This window comes from Schistocerca nitens, chromosome 1 (genome assembly GCF_023898315.1).
Source record: "Schistocerca nitens isolate TAMUIC-IGC-003100 chromosome 1, iqSchNite1.1, whole genome shotgun sequence".
Taxonomy (NCBI): domain Eukaryota; kingdom Metazoa; phylum Arthropoda; class Insecta; order Orthoptera; family Acrididae; genus Schistocerca; species Schistocerca nitens.
This window is the reverse complement of record NC_064614.1, coordinates 597,566,610-597,584,757: the sequence shown is the minus strand read 5'-3', so window position 1 is coordinate 597,584,757 and position 18,148 is coordinate 597,566,610. Positions and strand designations below refer to the sequence as shown.

The 18,148-nt window shown below is 42.9% G+C and overlaps 1 protein-coding gene across 1 annotated transcript in view; it reads right to left on the bottom strand.

Moving 5' to 3' along the window:
- The window catches only part of LOC126256223 (sushi, von Willebrand factor type A, EGF and pentraxin domain-containing protein 1), a 559,276-nt gene that overhangs the window by 107,986 nt on the left and 433,142 nt on the right, over positions 1 to 18,148 (bottom strand). Inside the window, exon 6 of the mRNA XM_049955464.1 lies at positions 17,954 to 18,076. Coding sequence (XP_049811421.1) covers positions 17,954 to 18,076 — 123 coding nt within the window. The remainder of the gene's footprint in view (positions 1 to 17,953; positions 18,077 to 18,148) is intronic.

The window sequence follows — 18,148 nt, the reverse complement described above, 5'->3', positions numbered from 1 at the left end:
GGGATACAGCCCCACAATATCCTTAGAGAAGGTCTGAAACGTTCTAAGGTGTCAGCAGTGTCACACACTATCAAGAACATCGTCCTGAGGCGATGTATCTGAAATGTTTTCATCGACCACACGTAAGAAAACTGATTTCAACGCTGGGTGCCGCAGTTCTGACCGCTATCGCAGAGACGTCAAAAGAAGCGGTCAAATGCGGGTAAGAGGGGCTGTGACGAGTTTCTCATCGTGTGACAAGGCTCCGGTGCAGTTGGGCAGAATTCTGATGAAATCTGATTCCAATGTGACACCATTAACCTACAATATAGCTCTCAAACACTTTTGAGTTGCGGTCTTTTTCTCGTATGTGTAGACGCCTTGATGTCTGAAGCGTCGTCGACCCGAGGGTGAGGTCGCAGGGCGCGACGCATTTGCACCATTACAGACGAAGGGTGTAGGCACCTTTGAGCCAAATTTCAAACTTATGCATCGCAATGGGAGACAATATCGGGGTTTTGATAAAGTCATCCCTTAATTCTGTTGCGCAGTGTATAGAAATATACCATACGAAGCAAGCGAAAGGGAATACAGGCGTCCAAAGAAAAAAATAACAATGGCAAAGTTCAGTATGTCTGAGCGGGTATTACCGTAGAAATATGCATGACTAGGGGAAAATAAGATGCTGCCTATAGGAAAATGAAAGAGACTTTTGGTGAAGACAGAAGCAACGGTGTGAATAACAACAGGTCCGGTGACAAGCCAGTATTAAGAAAAAAATGGCTCTGAGCACTATGGGACTCAACTCCTGTGGTCATAAGTCCCCTAGAACTTAGAACTACTTAAACCTAACTAACCTAAGGACAGCACACAACACCCAGCCATCACGAGGCAGAGAAAATCCCTGACCCCGCCGGGAATCGAACCCGGGAACCCGGGCGTGGGAAGCGAGAACGCTACCGCACGACCACGAGATGCGGGCGCCAGTATTAAGAAAAAAAAATGGCTCTGAGCACTATGGGACTTAACATCTATGGTAATCAGTCCCCTAGAACTTAGAACTACTTAAACATAACTAACCTAAGGGTATCACACACATCCATGCCCCAGGCAGGATTCGAACCTGCGACCGTAGCGGTTACGCGGTTCCAGACTGAAGCGCCTAGAACCGCACGGCCACACCGGCCGGCCAGTATTAAGCCAGCGAGGGACAGCTGAAAGATGGAAGGAATATATAGGAAAGCTATAAAATGGAAATGAACTTAAAGACGTTATTACAGAAAGCGAAGAGTAAGCATATGAATGGGGGTCGGACGGTACATGCAATTTGGCAGAACACTGAAAAACCAGTCAAAACAAGGGAACCGCAGTAGATGACATTCTTTCAGAGTTATTGAGATCCTTTGCAGAGCCAGCCACGGCATAACTATTCCACCTGGTGTTCAAGATATAATAGACAGGATAAATATGCTCAGACTACCAGAAGGTTGTAATAATTCTAATTCCAATGAAGGAAGATGCTGACAGATATGAATATTACTGAGTCACCAGTATAATAACGCATGGTTACAAGATACTGACATGAATTGTTTGCAGAAGAATGAAAAAACACGGTAATATCAGTTTGCGTTCCGGACAAATCTTTGGACACCCGAGGTCATACTGACCATACGACTTACCTTAGAAGATAAGTTGAAGAAAGGTAAACCAATGTTTATAGCATTTGTAGATTTAGAGAAAGCTTCTGACGACGTGCACTGGACTACAGTCTGAAATTCTGAAGGTATCAGAGATAAAATACAGGGAGCGAATGGTTATTTACAACTTATGAAGAAACCGGAATGCATATATACTTGAAAAAAGAGACAGCATTGGTCGTATATTTTTACTATTGCAGAATCGATTTTCTGTCACTGAGTGACCATCTTCAGTGCTAGAAGTTAAAAAATTTTTCACATTACGATCAGAGAGTACAACATAGAAAATCACAATTACATCTGTATATGAACATTACACTTGTTAGAAACAAACCTATATTGTATAACTTAAATTGGGATGCACTGTTGACACTATGCATTACGGCGATCACATAGACTGAGGTCGCTGTTTACCTGCACTTGTTCAGCAGACCTCGGTGTGACGGGGCTTGACACGCCCTCTATGTGACATGTGTCACGTGAAGACATAGTATTATTGGTTTTGCGAATTATTAACACTAAATAACTCTTGTACTTTTGTGAATGGTGTAGTAATTCAAATTTAAAATGTACGTACAACACATAGCAGATGCAGGAGAATATCTAAAATACATTGGCATATTGTTTTTTATAAACTATGAAACATAAAATAGATCGATGATAAGTTATTAGAGTGCAGAACATGTAAAAAGCAAAAGACTATGCCAAAGAATAGTAAATGAACAACATAAAAAGAGGCGCAACACACGTCTTTCTTAAAAAACGTAACACCCACCATCTGGCGTGGGAAGTCAAAAGTACAACGTTCGTAATTTAGGTAACAAACGTTAATATCAAGGAGTCAATATATAAAAAATAATAACATTAATACCAAGGAGTCAAATATATTAAAAATAATCACATTACGAAACTGCCGTTACTTAATAATTAAATTAAAACGCCGTGCAAATGTAAGGTGCGAACAAGTAGTATACATCAATCATCGAGAAACCAACATGAGGAAGGACAAGTAACAGTGTCACTTATACCAAAATGTACATCGTACTTTAGAGAAATTAAACATAGACTATGCACGATATCCAGCACTTATTCAAATAGCAAAAGAATTGTTAACCTACATTAAAAATAATTACGTAAAGTGATAACCGGTTTGTATTACTTTGTGTCAACGCCTACGAGATGTCGACTGTCGTAAAATTATGTTCAGTAGGCGTCCATAAGTTTACAGAACTTATGGACGCCTACTGAACATAATTTTACGACAGTCGACATCTCGTAGGCGTTGACACAAAGTAATACAAACCGGTTATCACTTTACGTAATTATTTTTAATGTAGGTTAACAATTCTTTTGCTATTTGAATAAGTGCTGGATATCGTGCATAGTCTATGTTTAATTTCTCTAAAGTACGATGTACATTTTGGTATAAGTGACACTGTTACTTGTCCTTCCTCATGTTGGTTTCTCGATGATTGATGTATACTACTTGTTCGCACCTTACATTTGCACGGCGTTTTAATTTAATTATTAAGTAACGGCAGTTTCGTAATGTGATTATTTTTAATATATTTGACTCCTTGGTATTAATGTTATTATTTTTTATATATTGACTCCTTGATATTAACGTTTGTTACCTAAATTACGAACGTTGTACTTTTGACTTCCCACGCCAGATGGTGGGTGTTACGTTTTTTAAGAAAGACGTGTGTTGCGCCTCTTTTTATGTTGTTCATTTACTATTCTTTGGCATAGTCTTTTGCTTTTTACATGTTCTGCACTCTAATAACTTATCATCGATCTATTTTATGTTTCATAGTTTATAAAAAACAATATGCCAATGTATTTTAGATATTCTCCTGCATCTGCTATGTGTTGTACGTACATTTTAAATTTGAATTACTACACCATTCACAAAAGTACAAGAGTTATTTAGTGTTAATAATTCGCAAAACCAATAATACTATGTCTTCACGTGACACATGTCACATAGAGGGCGTGTCAAGCCCCGTCACACCGAGGTCTGCTGAACAAGTGCAGGTAAACAGCGACCTCAGTCTATGTGATCGCCGTAATGCATAGTGTCAACAGTGCATCCCAATTTAAGTTATACAATATAGGTTTGTTTCTAACAAGTGTAATGTTCATATACAGATGTAATTGTGATTTTCTATGTTGTACTCTCTGATCGTAATGTGAAAAATTTTTTAACTTCTAGCACTGAAGATGGTCACTCAGTGACAGAAAATCGATTCTGCAATAGTAAAAATATACGACCAATGCTGTCTCTTTTTTCAAGTATACCTGTTATCTGGTCGTTGTGCACAAGACAACATGGAGTCGCCAATCAACCGGAATGCAGTTATAAGAGTCGAAGGACGTGAAAGGGAAGTTATAGTTGAGAAGAAAGTGGGGTAGAGTTGTAGCCGATCCTCGACGTAATTCAGTCTGTACTTTCAATCATAGGTCTTTCTGTCTATGTATTCGCAAAACGTTACATTTGCCTATGTTGAGGGTCAGTTGCCACTCCCTGCAACAAGTGTCGACTCTACGCAGGTCTTGCTGCGTTTCGCTACAATCTTCTGGAGTTGCGACTTCACTGTGTACAACAACGTTATCCGCGAAAAGCCTCAAGCAACTCCAGACGTTATCTCCTAGGTCCTTTATATATACTGTGAAGAGTAATGGACTTACAACGCTCCCCTGGAGCACTCCCGAAGTTACTTCTGAAGACTTATCTCCATTTAGAAGGACATGCTGTGTTGTGTTTGCTAGAAACTCTTCAAGTCACACAGTTGATCTGATATTCCATAGCTCGTATTCTGTTCATTAGGCGGCAGTGAGGAACTATATCGAACTGTTTTCGGAAGTCAAGGAACACAGTATCTACCTGGGCGCCTGTATCTACTGTTTTCTGCCTCTCGTGGACGAACAGAGCGAGCTGGGTCTCAACGATCGTTGTTTTCGGAAGCCATGCTACAGAGAAATTTTCGTCTCCAGAAACGTCATAATAAGCGAGCATAAAACATGTTCCACAGTTCTACAATAGACCAATGTCGGAGAAACAGGTCTGTAGCTTTGTGCGTATGTTAGACGACCATTTTTGAGGAGGGGAATGACCCGTATGGTTTTCCAAATGTTATGAAGGCTTCGCTCCTTTAGAGACCTACAGTACACCGCTGGGAGGAGAGGGGCAAGTTCTTCCGCATACTCAGTGTAGAATCGAACCGGTATCCCGTCAGGCCCAATGGCCTTCCTTCTGTGAGCGAGCTGATTCTTTTTTAAGCCTTTGCTCTTTTGTGCGGTTTGAGTTGTATTTCTGTCCCTTGGTCACCTATTACGGTATATGTCACTTTGTTGTTCGAGTGACGATTTGAAGGAGGAACAAAAGTTCGATCTTGCTCTGTAAAACAGTTCTGGAAAAAGAGTTTAGTATTTCAGTATTTTCTCTGTCATCCTCTGGTTCAGTACGATTCTGGTCACAGAGTGTCCGGAGAGATGGCTGGACTGCACTATGGTGCCGTACGCCACAGCATTTATTGTTTTTTCCCTTTAAAAGACGAGGTGGCGAATGATGCCATCAGTGTTCCGTTATAATTCTCTGCTGGAATACTGGTTTTGGCACATCTAGAGCAGCGCTGTTATATAACATACATTCTTCGCCACACGTATTTACTCTGCATAATAATGAAAAGCTTCAGCTCTAGGAGAGCAGACGAATAATTATTTCCTGGTTGGTATCAGTGTCGTAGGATCGGATTTTTTTCGAACGTCGTGGTTCGTTCATTTCCGGTGTCAGGTTGCAGTGTTTCACCATTGTACCTGGTATCGCATGCTGCGTTGGAGTGATTTTAGATTCGCAAGCAAAATGTAGACACGTATTTTTAAGTACGTACGCCTTGTATTTGTTAGATTACACGGATACGAAAACTAGTGATCACACAAGGTGTTCGGAAATTCCCGTACAGACTTCTAAGTCTTGTAGAGAGGAGTGGGTAGATAATACGAGTATTATGAACTGGAAACCACGTCTGGAAACGTACCGTTTCCGTGCTACTACCATTTAAAAACATGTTGGTAACGCTACCACTTTTACAAGTAATTGATTAGGCGTGACTCAGTACGCCATTTGTGTTAGAATTCCACTCATTAACAGCCAAAGCAGTTGCTCGTGTACTTGTTGACGGATTCCCTTGAACATGAAGCAGTACGGCGTCCTCCAGTTTGGGTGTGCGACGTCTCCTTGGAGCACCACAGACACGCTTGCTGACGGTGGAGGTACCGTTTCTTGGAGCCGTTGTGTAATTATGGCGAAATGGGTACGTGAAGGAGCCGCCGTTGTAGAGAAAGATTCTGATGAAGGCAACGAGCAGCTCTTTCATTACCGCAAGCTTCGCCATTCACAAGGATCATGTCGATGTATTCTGGAAACGTGTGCTCAACCGTGTTCCTCTAACACGCACAAACAAGTGATTGAGGCTCGTACCAGGCCAGAGAGGAAGGACAGAAGTCACATGACATCAACCCATCCGACGTAAGCAACACCCCCCCCCCTCCCGCCCCCCGCGACTGCTACCCTGTTGCATACCTACCTAGCAGATATGTTTTCAAACGGCGTTTACGGGCACGGTTTCGTATTAAAATTATGTACTCACACCCCTCCACAAGTTCTAGGTGTTTGTAACGGGAATTTCCGAACATCATGTATATGAAACAGGTAAATAGTTCTACCACGGCTGTTGTTATTCTCTTTTATTGTCCCAACACGTGGCGACATCTTTACGCACCGTCCAGACTGCGAAAACAGAGCTAATATAATGCAATGATCAGTTACTTTCGTCGCATGCTTGAGAAATATTATAATTAAATATCAAGTATAACTTCCTGGGATCCGCCTCCGCCGGCCAGAGTGGCCGAGCGGTTCTAGGCGCGTCAGTCTGGAACCGCGCGACCGCTACGGTCGCAGGTTCGAATCCTGCTTCGGGCATGGATGTGTGTGATGTCCTTAGGTTAGTTAGGTTAAAGTAGTTCTAAGTTCTAGGGGACTGATGACTTTCGGTGTTAAGTCCCATAGTGCTCAGAGCCATTTGAACCATTTGAACTTTTTGAACCATTTTTTGATCCGCCTCCATATAACTGGGGAGTGTTGTCCTTGCATCATTGAGTGACTGCTAAACAACCGATCTTCTTGTGCACATGACAGGAGAAAACAGCATGAAGTGACTGCCATGCGGAGGACTTGGGTTCGATTCCCGATACTGACAAGGATTTCTCATTGGTGAGAGGACCGGGACAGGTTGCCAGTAGAGGACATCCTTGATTGAGAAGTAGCGGCTCCAGGTCACGAAAACTGACAATGGCCGGGAGAGCCATATGCTGACGTCACGCCCCTCCATGTTGCCTCTAACGACGCCATCGGCAGAGGATGAGACGGCGGTCGGTCGGTACCGATGTGCTCGCCAGGGCCTGTGCACTGAGTCTATGTATACGTTCCTGGTCGATATCGCAATCTTCTTCCATAAACAGAGTAGACTCTATCCATCCAATATTCCAAAGAATTTCCAATAGCCGTCGTATGGGAGTGAACACAACAGTAAAGGAGGGAAGTTCCTAAGAGATACAGCATTCAGCGTAATACGCAAAAGAAAGAGGAATAATATTGCTGCAGTAAACCACGTGGATTGCCTCCAACTTGCGAATGTAGCAGTACTCCAAGAACGTAATTGTGGGAGGAGAAAGAGGGGAGCCGAGTGCTTCTGGATGGTTAGAACGGCGAAACAAGCTGCGCAGAACTGCTGCGAACAAAAGGACCAGTCACCGCGGACGGGGGAAGAAGACGTCAAGAATTTCCGGAATGCGTGCCGTCGGCGGACGATAATATCAGCTTAGGAGAGGAAAAGGGAGATCCCGCAGCCGGCTAATGAAGGGACGAGTGTAATCATGAGGATCGTTAAGGAGGGAAAGGAAAGTGAAAGAAAAAGTAATGGGAAGCGAAGCGGATGTAGATTAATGCGGATGAAGGGCAGGAAACCAGCCAGCGCTTTCTAGCGCACGCACCAGTGAGAGCCCCGCTGCGTGCACCGGAGACCCGAGGACGTCTCCGCGGTGCCCCAAGTAATTGCGTCTCCCCAGACCCGGGGAATGTTGTCCTTACTTCGCTGAGTGATTGCTAAGCAGTCGATCTTTTTATACACGACACATGACGGGAGAAAACAGCACGGCCGCGTTTGTCTACTAACTGCATTTCTCTCGCTCTCTTTTGTCACGTTTGTGCTACTTATGCACTGTGTCCATTTGCGACTTGTCAGTGCATCCAACTATTACAGACGCCTGTAGATATTCCAATACTTCATGCGTCCGTTATCATAATCCACATTAACTTGCAAAACAAGTAGCCCACCTCACCCAGTCGTTCACAAGTGTTGGTGTATCTTTGACGAACCATTCGGAGCTCAGCAGTCTTTCCTTACACACCTGAATGCTCCATATCCTCTCCAAAGGAAACTTCTATCATCATATCATATCCAGTTCTGAAATATGCTAAGATAAATACACTGGGAAATCTAGCTCTTTCCTTAATTAACACAGTAAGGACCTCAGTATCATATAATCATCCACTAATCCCACTCACGAAAATTACCTACCGCCACCAAATTTCTTTCCTCTGTAGCCTTCCTACTTCTAACGTCACATTCCAACACCACCTACCCTTATGCAACCTCTGTGTATGTTCGAATAACTTGTGTTTCATCTTACTTATAATTTCCATGCAGCGTCACCAACACCATCGTCTATCAAATTGTTAAATTCCTTCCCCACCTCCTGTATTTTGCTCATACACGATCGTACTACTGAATATTTCGTCCATAAAGACTGGCATCGAGAGGGCTACGACTGTTTTATTTGTATGGACCATACAACATTTTGAATAAGTATAATGTTGCTCCTGTACTAGTTTATTCCCTCCTATGACATCAAGATACTCCATTTTCTCACACGGAAAACTCCATCCACCTAACCCTACAGGTTACTGTGCCTATGAAGGGTGTTTGAAAATTCCCGTTACAAATTTCTAGGGCTTATAGAGCGGAGTGACTACATAATATTTTGAATAGGAAACCGTGTCCGGAAACGCCATCCAACGACACTACAAAGCGTCAAAGTTATAGGCGCAGGCGCCTGTAAATGTATGTATAAACAGGATGATTCTGTGACGATGTTACAAAATTTTAAGAACGATGAAGAAGGATAAATGTATCAATCTGAGGTAAAGGTCGCAGTACCGGAAACGAACGAGTCGAAAGTTATAAGGGAAAGCGGTCCTGGTACCTCTGACAGTGGAATACATGTGCGGTACTGTGGTTGCTAAGATTGTAGGGTAGGTAACTTTCAGGTGGTAGTACGGAGCAACACAAGAAAAATGTCTAATAAACATGGCTCTTAAATCATACCTTAAGAACTATGAGCACTTGTTCAATAAAGGAGATGTTTTTCACACTAGCGAAGATGAGAAAGTGCTCATAGCTACTCAGATATGCGTTGTAGAGCCCATGTTTACAGGCTTTTCTTTCTTGTTTTGGTCCATACTACCACCTCTCAAAGTTGCTTACCCTACATTCTTGGCATCAACAACACCGGTGCATGTATTCCACTGTCAGAGGTATCAGAACCGTATCCGAACCAGGGACCCTTACCTCGAACTGACACATTTATCCTTCTCCATCATCCTTGAAACAATTACAGAATCACCCTATACATACATACATTTACAGGCGCCGGCGTCTATAACTTTGACGCTATGTAGTGCAGCTGGAAGTTTGTAAAAGATGGTAACGGGAATTTCGGAACACCCTGTATGTTCTGAAGTGTATCTAGCACATCTAACTCATTCCTTTCCCTTCCGTAATTTCGACCCCAATTTGCTATGGTGATTCACTATGCCTACCCACTAACATCAACCAACAACGCAAATACCGCCATCTCCTCTCTTGCCATTTTATCAGATTTTGCCCACTTATTCCTGCGGCAACATCAAAGCTCAAACTACAGTGTTGTGATGCCCTTGTTCCCTGCTATGTCAACAACTGATTTTACATACGAAAAGTGACGTCGTCATGGTGGAACATAACAGTGGTTCAGTCAATATGGCGGCAGTCCAGGAAAGAAGTTACACATGTAGAGCAAAAAGAGTGGCGCATTTGCAGTACTTGTCACGGGTTTGCCGCAGGTAGTTCTGCTGTTATACGATTAGCAGGTACAGCGCACAGTGTGGATGAAATCGCGTGGCAGCTGGAGACGTGCTTCAAAGTTAGAGTTGGACACAGATTCGCCGTATAGACCAAATGCAGTGTCGCCTCCAGATGTAGTGAAACGGTGCCAAAAATTTGACCAACGTCTCGCAGACATGGGTGATGCTAGTCGGGAAGGAAGGTCATCAACATTCACCGCACGAGGAACTGAGCAGCAATCGCAGATTTTCGACACATGAGGACGTTCACACAGCTGTTCCCGAATGTCTCCGTGAGCAAGGAACGGATTTATATCGTCAAGGAATTGAAAGACTGATAGAGCGTTTCGACTACCTCTTTTATAGAGACTTGGGTATTATCGTTATAGGAATCAATTAAAACAACAAATTGAATACATGTTTAAACAAGGAAAACACACATGTGCAACTATTTACAGTATACGAGGTCTGTTCAAAAAATTCCGGAAAATTCCTAATTTCGAGCCAGTGGTGTGTCGGAGCGAAATGCGGTTGGTATCCCTGTACATGCCAGTGCTTAATGTGTAACTGCCCGAAGTGCCATTACTGTATGTCCATTAGTTATTGTTCAGTGTTGTACTGAGTACAACATTGTGTCGTACAGTTTACGAACTTCGAGATGGCAGAGTTAGATGAGCAACACGTCCGCATTAAATTTTGCGTGAAACTCAAGAAGACCTTTACATAAACACACCAAATGATGCAGAAAGCCGCGCGGGATTAGCCGAGCGATCTAGGCGCTGCAGTCATGGACTGTGCGGCTGGTCCCGGCGGAGGTTCGAGTCCTCCCTCGAGCATGGGTGTGTGTGTTTGTCCTTAGGATAATTTAGGTTAAGTAGTGTGTAAGCTTAGGGACTGATGACCTTAGCAGTTAAGCCCCTTAATATTTCACATACTTTTTTATGCAGAAACCCTACGGTGATGACTGCTTAAGCCGTACTCGGTATTACGAACGGTTCACACGGTTTAAAACTGGCCGGACGGAAGTCAAAGATGTCCCTCTTTCAGGACACCCTTCGATGTCTACCGACGACGCTTAGGAACGTCAACGAAACTGTGCGTGGCAATCGAAGACTGTCCGAGCGATTGCAGAAGAATGTAACATTTCAGTTGGATCATGTCATGAAATCCTGATACAGGATTCGTCCCACGGCGTGAGTCACGACCAGTAAGATCTTCGCCTCGCAAACTGTGAAGAGATTTTGGATCGCCCAAATGAGAACGAGATATTCCTTAAGAGAATCATAACTGGTGATCAGACATGGATCTACGGTTATAATACTGAGACCACGGTTCAATCTTCACAATGGGTCGGGAAAGATTCTACAAGACAAAAAAAAAGCTCGTCAGGTAAGGTCAAACGTCAAAGCCATGCAGGTAGTGTTCTTTGGTTTTGAAGGATTAGTTCATCACGAATTCATGCCACAGAGACAAACTGTTGATCGATGGTACAGTCGGGACGCGAAAAGGAAACGGCCTGAAATGTGGCGAGACAATTCATGGCTCTTGCATCACGATAGCGCACCCCCACATATCCATCCCCGCTGGTGCACGACAGTTGAACAAAAAACGAAATCGTTGTTTTGCTCCATCCTCCATACTATCCAGACATGGCTCCTGCGGACAAGTTTTTTTACTTCCAAAGTTGAAATCCCCGTTGAAAGGACGAAAATTTGCAACGACAGACAGGGGAAAATTCGCAGCGGCACTTCGCACGATCCAACAAGAAGCGTACCAAGACTGCTTCATGAAGCGAAACGGCGCTGGGAGCGGTGTGTCAATTGTGGAGGAGAGTATTTCGAAGGAGACTATGCATAATAAATAAAAGGTAAGCGTAGAAAATTTTTGTGGACGAATTTCCGGAAGTTTTTGAACAGACCTCTTATAAACACTGGGCAGCCCAAACTAAACATGAATGTCAGAACACTCTATCCGGGGGAGAGCGTCGTCGGTTGCTTCATTTAGAGACTGAATACCACCAGGGAAACGCCTGTTAGACACTCATTTACGTACAATGTGGCTCATTGTCTGATTCTCACCACAATGCGCAAGCCCCAACCGTGCGTGTTTTATTTGCACACACCTTCTCCAGTCTAGTATCTGTTAAGCTGAACCGATAATTCCCTAGGATAACGAAAACGTGAAAGTTTAACAGCTGGTTTGTCAATAAGTTCTTTGTTCCCGGTTTTGATACCTTGCCACTCCCTTTACCGTTCAGCGTTCCGGTTGAAGCTAGTGGAGAGCATTTGGACTCCTCCTTCATATGCTGGTCTTCTGGATTTGAGGTGTTTCTTAGGCAGCGAAAGTAAGTCTTCGTGAGGAGGGATGGAGTCATTTTTAAAATCTTGCTGCCAAATGATGTAGAGAACACCTTTCGGAGGTGAGCTCGAGCGAGGTTCGATAGTATTGGCAGCCGGCATGTAGGTATAGATCTGACTGTGTCACTAATGGTTCTCATAGCTGCATTCAAATGAACTCCAGTTTTCATCATACGGGCACTGCGGGGCCAAACTGGTGCGAAATACGTGTTCTGCTGCAGGTTATACCAGCGCGAGGGATGCTTCACGGAGGATTGATGTATATGCCCCTCATGTTCTACTTGCCAACTTCCTCACCAATTTCACTCGTATGTGTACCTTTTTAGAGTTTATGATATGTCACCGACCTGTCTAATGTGACAGCAAACTATTTTGGCTTATGGTTTTACTCGACTGTGCTAAGAGGGCCAAACTGTGGGCTGACCTTTGCTGATGCTAGGCGATTAGAGAGATGGAAAGATATACTCGTACATCTGTTTTGCAAGCATTAGGCTAAGTCACTGAATCTTAGAATATTCACGGAGTTTAGTGAAGCTGTTTTTGAAAACAGTATCTTGTAAAACTCTAGGTAACATCTTAAGCAGCATGTTAAGCGCTCGGCAGTTTAAAGTACACCAAGGTGAACAGAAGAGTAGATGACATGTGCTCAGTGATGCCCTACCTCAAGTCTCTGTTCTTGCTGTGTTATTCAACCTCTACCTAGCAGTTCTGCCGAACTTCAGATGACGTAAATTCCAATATGCAGACGATCTTGCAGTTTCATATCAGTTTGTAGATATTTCTGAATGGGAATAGTTTTGGTGGCTATTGATAAAAGTAGTGTCATGAACCTGTATCATTTTGAAGTTTAGTGCAGCATTCAATAAAAGTTACCTGGCCCGCCATAATAACGTGTAACTCACTTTTTGAAGTCCCCGCATAGAATCCATTAGAGTGTTAAATACATTTTATAACGTAATTTTACTCTCCTGTAAGTAAGTGATCTCGCCTCGTTGCATTTTAAATTGTTTGAGAATAGAGTGGAGATTAGGGACCAGCCACGGTCAACTGGGAACATGATCTCACTACACTCCTATAAATCTCCTGTCTGGAATAGAGGGTGTCTTCTTCACTCCTGTTTACCTGAATGGTTTATTGCCATGTGTTAGACACGTAGACGAATAGCTCTGTTGACAATGTATGAAATTCTATGCTTCTACATAACAATGTTCGTCACTTGCTCATTATTTGCCAGGAATAAAAAAAAATGGCTCTGAGCACTATCGGACTTACTTCTGAGGTCATCAGTCCCTTAGAACTTAGAACTACTTAAACCTAACTAACCTAAGGACATCACACACATCCATGCCCGAGGCAGGATTCGAACCTGCGACCGTACCGGTCGCGCGGTTCCAGACCGTAGCGCCTAGAACCGATCGGCCACTCCGACTGGCTGCCGACAATAAATTGCTTAGAAGAGCCCATTGGTTTTACGGGAAGTATGTCTATCGGGATACCCATAGTTTGAAACCTACATGCTGAATGCAATACAAAAAACATAGATAAAAAATGAATTATTTTCCTTGAACGGGAATTTTTTAACGTTGCCGCTCTAAAGGCGACATTATAATAAAAAATCAGCCGAAACAATTAATACTTTCTTTTCTCAGTACGGTTTCCAAGCGGTCTTAAACGTTGACAAGAGCGCAGATGATTTCTTCCCTCACGCCCCCCCCCCCCCCCCCCCAAACATACACAGAGCAAGTTGATCCTGTAGTCGATACGGAGTTTTGTCCGTGTTCTTTCGTTCTAACTATTCGACTGAATCTTGACTAAAAGAAAGGCAGAAACCTGCGTTTATGATAGTGATTCTATTATACTGCGTTTCTGCGAATGTCAGCAAAATCCGAACAGCCTTCTGAATGTACTACAATTGTCACGTAAAGCAATAGAGCTACAACTGTCATTATTAGTTGGTCGCACCCTGGTTTCCCAATATCTTAACTTCTGCTGCAAAAGCTTAATAACCACAAACGTCACTCATAATGCTAGGGAAACTTCGCTATAATGGTGATAATAATTCCTCTTTTAGGTATCAGGCTAAGAAAAAGGTGTCAGAAGTTAGGGCGGAATGGCGGTTTTTAAACTAGATGCTATCTTTCTAGGAACCAGTTTGGATAAAAATTTTATCTGCATGGTAAAATTCCACCAAAGTGCTCGCAGTGCTGTTGGATCTCTCATGGCCCCGTGTCCGCCTCGGTGCTTTCAGTTGTTCCCGTCGCTTTTGCGGTAACTGTAAACCCGTCAACCAGAAAGCCTTGGAAGCGCGAAGACCACTTATTTTGACAGGCTTCGCTGGAGCAACGGCATTGACCTTTAGTGATTTGTACCTACGGTCGTATACGACATTTCGCACATAAACTGGAAAAGAATATTTTACTGGCAGACTTTTACGTCCCGCCGACAGCGAAGTCATTGAGACGGAACGTAAGCTCATTTTTTAGAAGAATGAGGGGAAGACTAAGCGTCCGTTTTGATGAAGGGCCTTTGCCGGCATTTTACTAAAGCGTTGTGGAAGAACCGGAAGCCTAATTCGTGATGCGAATGGAGAGTAAAATGTGAAAAAAGTCCAAAAGTTTGACCTAAGAATAAATTTAAGATACTATTTTAACAAGAGTAAAGTGTAGACAGAAGAAAACAATTTAAGGATTTATTAAAATATTTATGTTCATTGTCCCAGTTGCATGCATTATTAATAATGAGTACTTCAGATATTTCAATGATAGTCTTCAGACCTAGTTTCAGAAACTAAATACTATTTTTCACTGCGTAACCTGCAAAAAGTTTGGTAAAGTACGACATCTCGTCGCGAGAGATATCGTAACAGTATGTTTAAAAGACGTACATTTTCACAGTCTGAGGCAGCGAGACACAATTTTTATTTTTGGAAGCTAGATAGCAGGAGGATCACTGAGTGATCGAAAGTATTAATATTGTGTGCAAATGAGACTGTGAAAGTAAATCTTTTAGCACTCAGGAGCCTATAAGGGGTTTGAAAACCATTCCTTGGGCCATTAGATCGCTGACTTGTCACCAATTAAACTGTGTTAATGGATATTTTCTGAACTGAATCATCTACGGGGGCATGCTTAAAAGTAATGCTTCCGAATTTTTTATGTGAAAACTCTTGAAGCTTTTTGAATAAAACAAACTTCATTAACGTTTCACATGTTTATTCTTCATGTCTACATTTTTTCCGAACATAGTGACTCCGGTGACGGACATGTTTCTCCCGAGAGACCAGTTTGTTGATACCGTCCCAGTTTGTTGATACCGTCACTTTAGAAAGTCTGACTTTGTTGACGGAGCCACAACATCTCGTCTGCTTGTATCGCTTCAGCACTGTCAAAGTGAAAGCCTCGAAGGTGTTCTTTAAACTTTGGAAACGGATCAAAATCGGATGGGGCCAAGTTGGCACTGTACGGAGGATGATCGACGATAATGAAGCCAAGGTGTAGGTTTGTCGCAGATGTTGCAGCGCTTGTGTGGGATCTGACATTGTCATGCTTAAGGACGGAGTGCTCCATGGATGGACGAACTCTTTCGCTGTTAGAAACTCGAGTACAGCACGCTTTCTCACGCACCGATATAGTTACGTTACATGCCGCTTTGTCACTCGCTACAATCCGGAGCGTTCTAGCAGCAGTGTGTTGCAACTTGCGTCAGCGAAGCGAAAATCTCGACCGAGAAATATGCATGACGTATAATTTCTCAACTGATAGCACGAACAGAATAAAAAATTCAGAGGCATTACTTTTCAGCACACCCCCATAGATATTATCAACTGTTTTTGCACTCCAGAATAAAATTTTCACTCTGCAGCCGATTTAGGCTGATATGAAACTTCTTGGCAGATTAAAACTGTGTGCCGGACCGAGACTCGAACTCAGCACCTTTGCCTTTCGCGGACGAGTGCTGGGCGGTAGAGCACTTGCCCGCGAAAGACAAAGGTCCCGAATTCGAGTCTCAGTCAGGCACACAGTTTTAATGTACCAGGAAGTTTAATATCAGCACATGCTCCGCTGCAGAGGGAAAATTTCATTCTGCAAACATCCCCCAGGCTGTGAATAAGACATGTCTCCGCAATATCCTTTCTTGCAGGTCTGCTAGTTCTGCATGTTCAGCAGGAGAATTTCTGTGAAGTTTGGAAGGTAGGAGATATAGTACTGGCCGAAATAAAGCTGTGAGGACGGACCCTCTCTTGCTTGGGTAGGTCCATTGGTAGAGCACTTTCCCGCGCAAAGCAAAGGTCCCGAGTTCGAGTCTCGGTCAAGCTCTTGTCACCACTAGCTGACTAAATCGATCTACAAACTTGCTGTGTTGTTCATTGCTTCTGCAGGACGTAAAGGTGATTCAATTCCAACAACTTTCATTGGCTTATCAGAGTATTTCTTTAATTATATTCTGTGCATAACTAAGAAGTCCTGGATGAAAGTTGAAAACGGTTCTTGTTTTGTATACGAACAAGGTGACCGTACAACTTCGCCTCACCGATTTGATTTATAATGACAGCACTGTACGGCACGATTATAACTTCAACATATGTAAACAGGAAGACGCAACTCTCAACCGTTTCTGAGGAAATTGACTTTGAAAACTGTAAAGTGCTGTTGTACGTTGTAGGGTCTCTAGCATTCGAGGAGTCCACAGCCGTGCGAGTAAGAGCTTAATTTCAGGAGCGCAAGGTCTCCGGATCGAATCACACTGCTGGCACTACTTTTTTGTGTGCTGTATGCACCAATATTCGGTGATACTGTTGGATATCGGTGGTACACCACTAAATTGTGTGACGACCGAGAACTCTTTGTGAATGTAAACAAAGTTTGTTTTACTACAGACACATTGGAAAAACGATGGATATGGAAAAATTAGAGGCTAATGCATGTGCCGTATGTTGCAATAATTGTTTTCCATTTTTCTGCGATCAGTATCACCATGATTCGTGCAGTGCTTCATAGGTTACACATTATACTGGGTAAAAATGTATAAACAAAATGATTAGAGTGATTTGATTTAAAGTTCCTGTGTAGCCTGTTTTTCTAATCTCCTTAAGAAGAAAAATTTATCTCCTTTTTTTCAGGTTAATGGTTAGAAAAATAGTAAATGAATAATTAAATGTTAATAATTTGTCAGCTGTAATAAATCTGTTGTTAGACTTACATGGGATTAAAAAATGTACCAGAGGCGAGTGTTGTTCACCATTGACTCGGCTGTCAACCCGAGAAGATTTTATCCTCAGTAAGTTACTAGCCCAACTACAGACTCCTTGCATTGTAGCGACCCTACGAAGTATATAAACAAGCCTCAGATTTTCAAACCCTTTTTTCTCGAAAACGGTTGACAGTTGCGCCTTCCTGTTAACATATGCTGAATTCCTCCTAGTCAAGCGCTACACACCCTATCACTATGATCCAATTCGCAGTTCCGTGAGGTGAAGTTCGGACGGTCCCCTTGCAAGTTGTATACCCTCTTCCCAAATGTTCTGATTCATGATAAATCCTGAATTTGAGTCATTGTGCTTGCGATTATTGTACTTGAAGAAATGGGTTGACTTATGGGGGTTCTTATGAGCTGTGGCGATGTGGTGTATAAACGCACAGTCCCTGGCGTTGTTGTTCGAGGACACGGCGTTCCGGTGCGTGAAGCCGTTCCCTTACCTTCCGGCGTGAAGACCTCCACCTCGCAGACGGACAGCGACCCCTCTACGCCGACCAGCTGCAGGAACACGTACTGCCCAACCAGCATCCGAGCGCACGAGAACGTCTTCGTTACGCCCTCCTCTGAAACAAAAAACGCCTAACAATAAGAAATTGTCTAAGTAAATACTGAACATAACAAATTTTATTATGTGC